This window comes from Trichosurus vulpecula, chromosome 4 (assembly GCF_011100635.1).
Source record: "Trichosurus vulpecula isolate mTriVul1 chromosome 4, mTriVul1.pri, whole genome shotgun sequence".
NCBI classification, from domain to species: domain Eukaryota; kingdom Metazoa; phylum Chordata; class Mammalia; order Diprotodontia; family Phalangeridae; genus Trichosurus; species Trichosurus vulpecula.
In genome coordinates, this window is record NC_050576.1 from 273,980,118 (window position 1) to 273,994,230 (window position 14,113).

General features: G+C 34.4%; 1 protein-coding gene across 1 annotated transcript in view; it reads right to left on the reverse strand.

Annotated features, from left to right (window-relative positions):
- Positions 1-544: 544 nt before the first annotated feature.
- The window catches only part of NYAP2 (neuronal tyrosine-phosphorylated phosphoinositide-3-kinase adaptor 2), a 161,088-nt gene continuing 147,519 nt past the window's right edge, over positions 545-14,113 (reverse strand). The window contains exon 5 of the mRNA XM_036755707.1: positions 545-986. Coding sequence (XP_036611602.1) covers positions 759-986 — 228 coding nt within the window. The 3' untranslated portion in view covers positions 545-758. The remainder of the gene's footprint in view (positions 987-14,113) is intronic.

Here is a 14,113-nt window from a genome sequence, read left to right on the forward strand (position 1 = left end):
ATCCCTACAGACATTTCTAAAGTAAAGTTATTCTACTAGGTTAGTCAAGTATATCTGAATAACTATCTCTGGAGAGTTGACTAACCATTATTTAATATAAACAAGAGGATATTTAAGATAAACTCCTTAAAAACTAATGTAGCAAAAGAGATCGGTTTTAATGTGATGTGGACAACCAAATTAGGTGCTACATTTGCATTAATTTCCTGTCAAGTTTTAATAAAAATTAAAAGTAACAGATGTGCCTAATGAATATGGTGATATTCAACTTCTACCATCCCAGCACCAGATTTATTCATATATTATACTGCTGAACAATGATTTATACTCACATGCTTTTGTACAGAAGACAGATTTAGGTGGGTAAGGAAAACAAATTAGAGGATTACATAGAAAATAGAAAATAAATTGTTTAATACATTATATAGTAAAACTCTTGATACCTCTGTAAATTATATATATATGTATATATGTGTACTATTTCAGGTGTTTTTTTTTAATAGACTAGTAAAATATTTACATTTTAAATCTCTTGGATTAAAAAAAAATCCTTAATAAACACACATATCTTAATTTGTTGGTAAATTAATTTGCCTTGGAGTAAGCACAACTTAACATGGATTCCCAAGGGCAGTGTTGTCATTTTTTCATGAGTAAAGAAGACATATGTTGACCAACACCCTCTTAAACAGGCCTGGTGAACATTCCCCCCCATACAAGTGAATAGTCTTATGGAGCTTGCAGCATCTCATACTTTGTCATATCGCAGTATCCCAAAATACTGTTTGTTGTTTAGAATATGGTGGAGGACTGTACTTCTTTGTCCCTGTATTCTTCTTCCAGCTTGGTAGAATTGGCATGCTGTCTTGTTTGCAAAGTCCCTTTTCTGTTTTCTGTCTTGCCTTGATCTCTTTGCACAAGCAGCGTTTTTTCTCAATCATCTCCATCATTGTATGGTCTCCATGCAACCACTGCATGCATGCCACCTACCAAAAGAGAAAGAATGATTACAGCATAAACAAGACCTCACTGTAGAGTAGAATTTTTCCTTTTGTCAGAAACTTAGTTTAGAATGCCATCTACATCAAAGATTCCTTCTTCTACTGCAAAGCTGAAAATAAATTGGTGAATATTATGCAGAGACCTAAAGTAATTGGAATAGATAACAATTACTTAGTAACAACACTTTATTCTTCCAGTTAACAAAGACTGTAATGTTATGTGACATGACCTTGTACCTGAATCGTTTAGGTATGATCAAGGAAACAGATTACTTTCCAAAGTATTCATCTGTCTGTGTTATGTGGTATTTTAAAACTTCCTCAATCTATCCAAATGCAATAGTTGGTTTTGTTCTTTTCAGGGCAATCTTACTGCTTAGTAATACGGTTTAATGAGCATTATCTGAATTCTGCTGAAATGGTTTGAAAAGCTAAAGGCTTCATTTATAAATTGCATGTTATAGAATTGCATGATTCCTGTTATATTTAATGACTCATGTTACTTCGATCGGAATAATGGTCAATTATTTTAATCTTGCATCCAGAATGGTTGCCAAAATATTATATCAATTTAGAATTTTGAAGTTCAAAGTAATCTTTAGCAAAGAGAGAATTTTAACCTCATCTTATGCCTTTAGCGAATGGCCAAATTGGAACGACTGATCTCTGGACTTTCAGAAGCCAACAAGAATCCTTGAGCTGCTTTCAGACTCACTAATGACACACCTGTATTTGACGCACTAGCACATATATTGCATTTCCAGGAAAGCAAAAAACAAAACACCCAGGCATATACATACACAAATATTTGAGAATGGAAAAATGTTGATCAACTGGAGTAATGATAGAAGGCTTAATGGAGATGGGAGAATACGGGGTTGAGTATTGCATTCAGAGTCAGAATGAAGTACATTCAAATATCATCTTTCCTGCTCACCATCTTTCTGATCTTGGATATCACTTTACTTCTTTGGGACTCCATGACCTCATCTATAAAAGGAGAAGGTTGAAGTAGATGGCCTCTAAATCCCTTCCAAATCATGAAGTATTGGTAGAAGTTCAATAGGCAAAGTTAGGGAAGGAAGAAATTCCCAGCACACGGAATGATGTGATAAAAGACACAAAGGAAAGATAATAGAGGACATATTTGAGGAGTAGAAAGGATTCCCAGTTTGCTGGAGTTTAGAGTATTTCAAAGGAAGCAGTATAAAATAGGCCTGGATTGGTAGAGTCGTGCCATATTATTGAAGGTCATGAATTGCAAGCTAAGGAAACTGAACTTTACTCAGAAAAAGGCAACTACCGAACATTTTTGAACAGAAGAATTACATGATGCTATTACACACACACACTTGTGTATGTATATGTTTATATATGTATATGTATATGTGTGCGTGTGTGTGTGTGTGTGTGTGTGTGTGTGTGTGTGTGGTCTTGCAGCAGTGCCAAAGATGGAGTGAAGGCAGGGAGAGAGGAAGAAGATGGAAGATCTGACTACACAAAAGCTAGTTTCTGAATTATGGAAATGGAAGGCAACTGATCCAATAATAAAACATTATTCCAATATCTCATTGTGGTTTGGGGATTATCCTGGGTCACAAGGCCTGTAAGTAGAAAACAAATTGGGAATGTTTTGAGTATAGTCTCAGTGCTCAGCTATGGAGGTGTCATGTGAGGCTAAGCTAAATCCAGATAAATCCTAAGAGGCCTATCACCAGAAGAATTGCCACTGCTGATCAAATTGTTCACAGCAATTTACAAAAAAAAAAAAATACAACCACTGATACGTGGAAGAGCTATTATTTTCATTGGTAGCTGACGTACTTGGACAACACAATGATAGCACATATCCTTTGAGCTTTGAGGGAAGCAGCTAGGAGAGAACATAGGTTAATCCTTTCATCTCATAGATTTAGAAAAGGAGTCTTCCATGTGCTTGTTACCCATACCAAACATCATTCACGAGAGGTGAGAAACTGAAAGCAGGTTCAATAGTTTATTTCAAATAGGTTTGGCTGGTTCTGACTTTGCTTGTAGTTTTCATCACCATTTACTCCTTTAATTCTTCTGGGTTATGGGGAAGCATCAGTACTGTGACAGACAAGGCAGTTAGGTGACATAGTAGATACAACACTGGACTTCAAAGTCGAGAAGAAGTTTGAAACCTGCTTTCAACTATTTAATAGTTGTATGACCACAGGAAAATCACATATCTTCCCTCTGTCTTAATTTCTTCATCTGTAAAAATAGCACCAATCTTACAGCATTAGGAGGATCAAAGGATTTAACATATCAAGTGCTTTGCAAACCTTAAGGTGTTGTATAAATAAAAGTTTGTTGCTGCTGTTTTTCTTATTAGAGTCTGAGGAACAGGCTAACTACAGTTAGGGTTGATTATAATCAGTTTGGGCACAATGTGATATTTTTTTTTTTAGCCACAGCAATGAACAAAGTCCATTTCTCAAGAGCTATGACAAAATTACAGATCTTCTAAATATAGAAGAAATTTCTTATTTCTATAAAGGAATCCATTTCACCCTAATTAAGCAGTTTTTTTTAAATTTATTTTTGTTGTCGTTTATTTTAGCTGTCATTGAATCCTTTAAGTATTCTTTTTTAATTAAAAAAAGTTTTCAAAATAATAACAATACTAGTGCAGTTCACAACATATAGGCAGTTTTTAATAAGTGCTTGCTGACTTGATTGAACGGTAGCTCTTGAAAATATCTCCTTCTGGCTATCAAAAGTAGGAGTTCTTAAGCTTCAGTTTTATCTAGTGATGTTTATTAATGAACAAGGACCTCTGACTTGGAAAGCTATTTTCAATATTAAAAAGATGTTATATCAAAGAGAGGTTAGACTTATTCTGCCAAACATTGCAAGGCAGGATTGGGAAAAGTGGACGTTGTGTAGAGGCATTTTTAGGCTCAATAGAAGGAAAAAAACCTAACCATTTTAGCTGTGTTCAAATTAGAATGGGTTGATTGGGGTGGAGGGGATTATTAAATCCACATTATTGAAGATAATTAGGTAGAGTTTGGGTGACCACTTAGCAGGAATATTACAAAGGGTTGTTTTGTTTTGTTTTGTTTCTTCTATTCAGGCTGATTTTGTATTAGATGACTTTGTAAAGCTGCTCCAATCTTTGAGATGATTTGAATAAGCATTATGAGTAAAATCTCCAAATGAGAGTTCTGAACTCTGGAGAGTTCAGAGACTGAGCATCAGGAAATAAGGGTTCAAATTTGTATTTCTGCTACTTACTGAAACTCCAAAAATGACACCCTTTCTGATGTACAAATCTCAGCTTTTGTAGGTATGTTGCAGAATGCTACGACTATAATATGACTAAAGATATCATAGTATAAATATGCAGCAGTATTGAGAAGGTACAACAGAGTACATAGATTCAAGGTAATATCTGGTTCTATTTTAGCTTTAATCTTATATTTTAACTGTTTCTCCTGCACGTTATGTGAACAAACAATACCACAGATGGAGAGAATTGGTGAACATAAAAGTAAAATGACTTGAATGTAGACTAGGTACTCCATGAAGTAGGGATCTTTTTTTTTTTTTTTTGTCTTTGAATATATAGCACCTAGAACAGTGCCTGGCATATAATAGGTCTTTAATTGATGTTTGCTGGTTAACTGTTTATAGAGACAAGGCAATGTAATGGAAAGAACTCTACTGAGTCCAAGATGTGGGCTCAGTATCCACTTCTATAGAAAATTTATGTCACTATAGAAAAATTATCCAACTTCAAATGTCTTGAGTTTCCTCCGTCTTTGTGAAAAAGAATATTTACCTTCTAAGCAGTCAGAACATCATTCTATATAAATTAGTTACTATTATTATAACAATATCAGAATTCTCATGCTGACCTCATTAAATATATATCCTGTTTACTCTACAATTATTTTTAATGAGTATAATTTAACTTCTGAGGCTACATAGATTCAACTTTTAATTACTTGTGCTCAGGCTGGCTGATTTGTAGACTACACAAAGCAAATTTTCAATCACAGATTGGCCTCTATGTGTTGACCATTCAATGCCAGACTATTATCCCTTGCTACTCAACCACATATATGTGTGAATGGTACCATCTGCAATGCCATCTTGTATCCATGTGGTCTATGCCACCAGCTGGGAAAGAAACCAGGGGTCTCACAATATCCTTGTTTTCTTCCTCATCTTTCAAAATGCCTTTTCAAAATTAGCCAAGCATGGCAGCAGGCTTTTGTAGGAAACAAGGAGGAACAGAGATGAGGGCTGATAGGATGAAGTACTTGAAGATGGGTGACATTTTGAGTAGTCACCAGAGGTCATATAGAATTAGAGATATTTATATCTTCTCTCTTCTTATACTTTGGAGGGAATAGGATAATCCTCTGGTATCTATAAGGACTGGATTAGTCAGTAGCTATTGCCAATCAATAAGCTTATGGACTAGATGAAGCTAATTGCCCAGATGCTACATCATACCTCTTTTAATGAAGATGATTGAAAGTCTAATCATATTTCTTCCAGTTCTACCACTCAATCCTTACTTCTGAGCATTATGGCAAAATATTGACCTTTGGTTCCTAAAAGTCATGGCCAGGGGGAATGAAATCTGGAAGGTTCTATTAGAAAGTACAGGCCTGGAGACAGACTCTGCATAAGCTATCTGAGGCCTAGTTAAGCTAAGTGCAGGGAAGCTCACCAACACAATACCAATCATGAGGGGATGAATGCTTCTGTAGCTTTTGTGGTTTCAGCAGCTTATGAAGGAGGTTCTTGAATCTGTCTTAGCAGAGAAGTGCCCAAACAGAGAATCCTAGATCTTCTGAAATACTGAACACCCTCACCCATGTTAAAATAACCCTTTGGTCAGTTTACTGACCATTTTTCTTGATGTAAAATTGGTTGAGGATGAAAGAGTTGGATCACAGGGATTGCATCATTTCCTCTCCCCCCACCTTTACCCCTCCATCATGGAGGATATAGTTGGGAAGAATGTGTTTCAAGAATATCATAGAGTTCTCCAAAGGTCAATTCCTTGACTGAAAGATATTCACCTAAAGAAAGTCTTGATGCTTAAAGTAGTTGGGCATTCTTTATTTTTATTGGGTTTTATCATTTTAATTGCCTTGACTCATGAAGTTATAAATAAAAATTTAGTTGAGATGACAGTGCAAATCAAAGAAAATGGACCTGTGTTATTCTTTCCAAAATATTATCCATGTGAATATGACTATAGATGCTTGAAAATCATATACAACCCCAGATTACTTTTACCTCTAAAACAATGTTAATTCATATTTTACAGTGATTTAAGATTAGCAAATACAACATTCTGAGATTCTTAGTGCATAAATTATCACTCCTATTTCATAGCTAAAAAACTTAAGCACTGAAGGGCTAATGGCTTTACCAGGGCCACAAAGCTATTAAGTTCAGAAATCATATAACTTAGAACTAGAAGGGTCCTTAGAGTGCATTTAATCAAGATCTCCCCTTTTGTAGATAAGAAAATTGAGTACCTGAGAGAGATAATTTTGTTACTTTTTCAAGGTTGTATGTCTACCTAGTAATAGAGCTTGTCTTTGAGCCCAGGTCCTGACTCCAAAACCAGAGCTCTTTCCATTATACCATGTGTTGTCATCTATTTCATTACTTTTCATTTGGAAACACATTTAAAGACCATAGGGCATATTTTACATGTTATAGCAACAGATTCACTGCTAAGCACATCATATTATGACACAATATATTTCAGCACCAAGGACAACCCCCACTGAAAGTGCTTACTTACTGCACATAGTGCTTTCTTTTTTCATAAATAGAAAATGGATCGACAGGCATTGTAAATGTAATGATTATGGGTCCAGCCTTGGAGTCAGGACTCTCTGTGTTCAAGTCTTGCCTCTAACACACTGAGTGACCATAGAAAAATCCCATAAGCATATTAGGCAACTCACATTATCTTAAAGTGGCAGATGGGTTGCTGTTCTATATTGATAAGGAAAATTTTCACACTAGAAGTTCTATGTTATCAATATAATCACAGATGTGGGTTAAAAATACAGAAAAGAGGATGACGAAACAAAGTAGAAAAAAATCTTTGCATGGCATGCCTAAGGTTATCAGAAAAAAAACAAACTAGTCAAAGTAAATGGTGTGATAAAGCGGAATTAGACTAAAAATACTAACTTGAATGATTATGTACATAGTATTCTTGGATTATATTAGATATACTGATGTCACTGTCTAGTGCTTTTTCATAAATTTTCAATTTAATCCATAAAAACACCTCAATAATTGAGTACTATAACCCTGGATTGTCTGGATTCTTTCTACTTTCTTCATAATTATCCCAAATGAGTTCCTTTCAAAATCACATGTTGCTAATGCAAGAGAATTTTCCTCTTTGTTTTTGTTCTAAAGTTCAACATTCCAAAAGTGATTCTAGATTTTTCTTGTTTGGACTTTTAAAAGACTTTGCTATGAAATCATAAGTTATTGAGCTAAAGACAGGGTTGATGGTTTCTACCCTTTTGGGGTTTCTTTCCTCTCTTATTGAATAAACACAGTAGAATCTTATAAAATATAATTCATGAAGCAAAGATCTCCAATATAGAGAGAACTATATCTCCAAGACTGTGGTATGTCAGAGAATATAATTGGTTTTTCTATTTAATTTGGATGAGATTAAAAATGTATAATTAAATAAAATATAGCCAAATATTTTACCATAATTTTTATATGTAAGTAAAGCCACACATGAATTGTGATCAGTATGGCATATGCTTTTTGACAGATAAAAGCACAGTGTCTATGCTGTTTGAGATAAAAGATGAAAGTAGAAAACCTTGGGTTACCACTCACTTACCTTTCACCATAAGTAGATCCAACTACCACTGCTTCTTCTCCACATTGTCCCCTAATATTTTTTCTATCAGTAATTCAGGTGACTAGCCATCTTTATTTAAAAATTATTTGACTAGTACAGTAGGAAGGACATTGGGTTTGGAGTCAAAGGTTATAGGATTGATTGTGTTTCTGTGACTTGCCAAAAGTGGGAGGTTCAGCAATTTCTGTTGTCTCTTAGAGTCTTGGTTTCCTCATCTATAAAATGAAGATATTGGACTAAATGATCTCTGAAATTCTTTGCAGCTCCAATTTTATTATCCAATGATCCTGTGATGTATTGAGACTAGCTCGCATAAGAAATGAGACAGCTAGGTGGCATGGTGAATAGAGCACTAGGCCTGGAGTTAGGAAGATGTGAGTTCAAATCCAGCCTCAGACACTAGCTGTGTGACTCTGGGTAAGACACTTAAACCTTGTTTCCCTCAGTTTGCTCATCTGTAAAATGGCCTGGAGAAGGAGATGTTAAATGATTCTAGTATCTTTGCCAAGAAAACTCCAAATGGGGTCATGAAGAGTCGGACATGACAGAACAACAACAGAAAGCATAAAAATAATTGATGCTGGGGCAGCTAGGTGGTGCAGTGAGTAGAACACTGGTCCTGGAGTCAGGAGGACCTGAGTTCAAATCTGACCTCAGACACTTGACACATGTACTAATTGTGTGACTTTGGGCAAGTCACTTACCCCAATTGCCCTGCCCCCCAAAAAAATAATTGATGCTATCAATGTTGTATGTGTATAAATATACATACACACACATATACAGACATATACAATACAAATTTATATCCAATAAAAGTAAATGTATAGATTTATTAACAAGTTATTCTGACATTGTTCAATTCTTGTAAGGTAAGGTCTAGTAATCTGGTAATTGCAAAATTTTAATTTTAATCCGAATTAATTAAGATAATTCTTTCAGCAAGTTATTTCTGCAGTTCCCACCACCTGTTGTGGTACCAAAAAACTTGGTGGGATTATGTATGTAAAGAGAAAATGCAAGTTTGAAGTCTTCATATAAAAGATATAAAGACATACTCTTTTACTAACTTGATAATTCACAGGATCAAAACATAAAGAGAAACTTAGAGGTAATTTACTCCATTCCTTTCACTTCACAGTAAAGGAACCTGAGACCTATTTGGTGAAGTGACTTTTCCAAAGTCATACAGGTAGAAAGGGACAGAGCAATGATTCAAACCCAAACCCTTTCAATCCAACACTCTTTTTACTCTACAGTCTTTCTCCTAATTATTACCTGGTTGTCAATGAATCCTCTTTGTCATGACTCATATTTAATGTAAAAATAAAGGCAAATATTGATATAAGAAAATGTTCCCATCCACTTTAAAATTGCTTTAACATCTATATTATAGACTTTTATGATACTATATTTCCATAAATGATCTATATTACAATTATATTAGTGCCTCATCTTCTCCACATCCTGATTCAATCAAAAATGAGGATACAATGGATGGAGCAGTGTTTTACTCACTAATAATTTGTTGACTGATTAAAATGGAGAAAGAAATTGTTATCTCTGCATATGGACATATTCACTAATGAGAAGATATTATCACTATGTAACCCAGACATAATTTTGTAATAATCACACATGAACCATCAAAATTAGATTTTTCCTTCCAAGATATGTCTCTGTATCTCTGATGGCATAATTGTTCATCTCAGGAAACATTTGTAGGTGGTCCATGGACATGCTATTTAGTCATAGTCTGAGATGATACAAAGCAAAATAGAAATCAGCTAACAGCTCATTTGAAATCTCTGAATATATAATTATGTAATGAGAATTTTATTGTTGTATCAACATAGAATTATACTCTTATATTTACAGTACTTGGGGTAAAATTTATCTTTGGACTTGATTACAAAATGTTGAGAAAAACACAAGGGAATGAGATCTATTACACACAAATACACACATATATATACATACACAATATTATAGATATCACTCTAGGATTTGGCATAGACTAACCACACAAATCTCAACTAGTATTCTTTTGGTGTGAAGAAGTAGGAGAAGAATAAGAAAGATTCTGTTGATAATGATGGTATTTGATAAGCCAAAACATACAATGTATAATCAGGAGTGTTTAAAAGTCATTATTTAAAAAAACCCACATTGAAATTTTAGTATGTATAAATATTTGCATTTTAAAATGTAGATATAATATAATGTAATGTAGATATAATATAATGTAATATAGACATAATACAATGTAAAATATGTATATAATAAAATGTATGTCATATGTATGTATATACATATATAATGTGCATATAATAATGTAATTATGCATAAATAATGTAATTACCATCTAGGTTAAAATGTTTACCTCATTAATTACTCCATGGGTTCTGTGTTATTCAATTTTCATTTATTTTATGCATTCTAAGTAGAATACTGAATTTCCAATCAGGAGGACATGAATTCAAAAAATGTTTCAAACACTTATTAGCTGCATGACTCCTAACATCACTTAACTTCTCTAAACCTCAGTTTCCTTATCTTTAAAATGTAGATAACTTAACACCTACCTTCCAGGATCATTGTGAGGAATAAACAAGAGGACACATGTAAAGTGTTTGGTAAACTTAAATTGCTATATAATTATAAACTATTATTATAATGTTCAGAATAATACTTGAAATGTCTAGCATTAGGCTGATATAATATTCTGCTTAATGTATACTTCAGTAAATGCAACAGTGACTAAAAAAATATACTTCATGTAAATCTTCTCATTATATTATATATAGCTTGTTGTTCAGTCTTTTCAGTCGTGTCCAAATCTTTGTGACTCCATTTGGGGTTTTCTTTGCAAAGAAATTGGAAGGGTTCGCCATCTCCTTCTCTGGTTCATTTTTTCAGATGAGGAAACTGAGACAAACAGGGTAAAGTGACTTGCCCAGGGTCATATAGCTAGTGTCTGAGGCCAAAGTTGAGCTCAGGAAGATGAGTGTTCCCGACCACAGGCCTGGCACTCTATCCACTGTGCCACCTAATTGCCCTGTTAATGCTAGGAATCCTATAATATTTTTCCATTCAAGATTAATCTGTGATATATAGGTTTCAGGGGTGACCTACAACTTTCATGATTCCATTGAAATAACTTCTTCCCCCTGTCCCAAAGTAGTTTTTCCTCTCATTCCTAGATTTTCATTGAGAAATTAATTTCCTTATAGGGTGGGGCATGATGAAAAATTTTCCAAATTAAATTTAACTCTTTCCTGAATACAATATTCACAAACTTGCTTATAATTAAAACCTAATGTTTTAGTATTACATTAATTTACCATCCTAAGAAACCTACTGTAAATTTGTCTTAAACATCATATTATATAGGGTTCACTTGAGCCAACTGTAATGAACTAAAGAAAACACATTAGAACAGAGACGGACAATAAAAAGAGGTGATGTAGACATTGGAATGAAGACAAGGGAATATCATAAAATGAGTAATTAATCATTCACTTGGGCTTTTATTATAAGACTATCTAGTATATTCTGGAAAAAAAAAATTAAAACCTGAATAACAGAGATAATATAATATTAAATTCCAGGGAAGTCAGAACTCTTTACTGAAGTAAAATTGAAAATGCACACTATTCTTGGATTGAGAAGATCCAGTTTTGTGTCCCAGTTGTGGTTCTTACTAGGAATGTGGCCTTGGGCAAGTCTCTTCTCTTGTCTGTGCCTCAGTTTCCTCATCTATCAAAATAAGGTGTTTAGACTGAATGATGTTTAACATCACTATGAACTTCATCTTTCTGGTTCTATTTTCTGCTGATACAGTATTTTTCATTGTCTATATTAGAAACAATTAATTGAAACCAAATTCCTCTGGTGTGAATCCAACCATCTCTTTTGTTGGTTAGGCATAGCTGTGTTATAATAGAGATCCAGCGTCATATAGTGGGTAGAAAGTTAACCTCGGAGTCAGAAGGATGGGGGTTCAAGAATTTTCTGACTCATACTAGCTATGTCACCTTGGGGAAGACACTACTTCTCAGTATTGAGGGTAACTCCAAGATCCTAAATTTCATTTGAGTTTCAGATCCACACAAGTAAAAGGAGTTTCTCTGGACCCAAAATTGTAGTTAGAGTAAAAAGGAATATTTTCTGAAAGAAAGCACTTTTTATACACTTTAAAGACTTTCTAAGTCACAGTTTAAAATGAAGAAGTGCATATAGTATCTGGTAGATGATACCATAGGCTGGTCATTGACATTTACCAAATGAACAATCCTATAAGCCATCTGATTTCTAATGTTCACCCAGTAGTTATTGTCTGTTTATAAACCCTAAACACAAGACACACGACAAAATATATTTTATTTTCATAATTCAAGAAGACAACTAAGTCCAAAATAAGTTATCAAAATGGGGTGTTAGCATGCAGAATCCTTGCAAATAAAAACAAAGTAAAAATATACACGCCATCTATGTGATTTAGTCAGAGGCAATGATCAAGCAAATAAACAGATTACACTGATACAAATACATGCTGTATCGCTATAGACATAGCGAGAGTACACACCCATATACACAGAGATCACATACAAAAAGACTAATGAACTGTTCAATATACTGTATAAGGCTATTTAGACTCAATGGTTTTGATGAGGTCTTGGTCCTTGAGGACATAACTGTTCAGATTCCTGTTGTGATTCATTTTCAGATACCTAAAATCCTTGTTTATGGCCTATATTGAGATTCGGAAAAGTTTAGGAACCCCATGTTTTTCAGAGAAATAATATACCATACACAACCTTCAGCTACCTTGACCTAAGATGATCCATTTCATGGGAAAGTTGAAATATATAGTGAACAAGAATGAGCTGCTGACTCAAACTCAGGGCTTGGCATTACGTAAAACTCTAGGATAACATATTCTGCCTTCATACAAGGCTTGTCTTTTTCCCCTATTTGAAGAATATCAAATATTTTTGTCCAGGATAGACTAAAAATAACTGCAGGGAAAAATAAATAAATCACATCCACAACGTCGAATAAAGAAGGCACAACATATTTGGTACCATCATACGAATTAAAACTAACAAAGACTCTTGTACTGGGTGCAATGTATGTTGTTAATGTGATTAAGCTAATTGTATTAAAAAAATTGTGAGTAGTTTTCTGAGTTAATTTACAGGTTTTTAAATGAGCAAGTAATTTATTTTGTAAAGAGAAGGCCTTAAAGAGACATTCCCTGAAGGAGCAAGGAGTGTTACAAGATAAAATTCAATTACAACAAACATTGATGTTTAGGCTAAACATATTATTTTAATAGCTCGCATTAGCATTAATTAAATCCCAAATTCCATTTCTTTATAAAATATTTGCTTCTAATAGTGTCTAAAAGGCCTGACCGTGGACAAACTGGGGAAACCAATATTCCCCTAAGCTTTTTTCCTTGTGGGCAGAAAAGAAAAGGATTAGAGATATAAAATATCTTAATATACTAGCTCAAGAAAATCATAAGAATTGCTTTTATTTCTTACAAGCTTAATAAGTTTTGAGGTAAAGAACATGAGTTCTTTTTCCTCCTTATTTTGCATCTATTTAAAATGCCTTGTAAGAACAGTGACTCAATCAGGGGTAGCATTGGCCCCAAAATCTAAAGAATGTTCCTGGCAATCCAACAATTGTACTCTGAGGGATGCTGATTAAACTCACTTCTTTGATGAGTTACTTGGAATCATACCAGGATAAGACTATCTCCTCAAAACAGACTAGGAAGGCTTCATTATGTCAGCACATAGCCTATGTCATCAAAGGAGAGAAAAATGGTGAATAAGCAGCTTCTTTCAGAGCAGCTGTATACAATTTTCAGAACAAAGTTGCTTCCTAGTCACCTCAGGGTTTTTCCTGTGTGAGCCTTCCCCGCCCCCCCCCCCCCCATAGCTTACTTCCTTCTCTTTGCTTCTACTTTTTCCTTTCAAATAATATGGCCAGCCCACGCAGAGAGCGCAGCACTGATGTCACATTTTTTGAATGCCAAAAGTACATTCGCCTAAAAGACTATTTTACGGAGAACTCACACAAGGCAAGCACTCACATGGAGGTCAGAAGAAATGATACAAGGGCACTCTCAAAGTCTCTCTGAAGAACTTTGAAATCTGTTGTGAGACATGAGAGACATCGGTACAGGACCACCGAG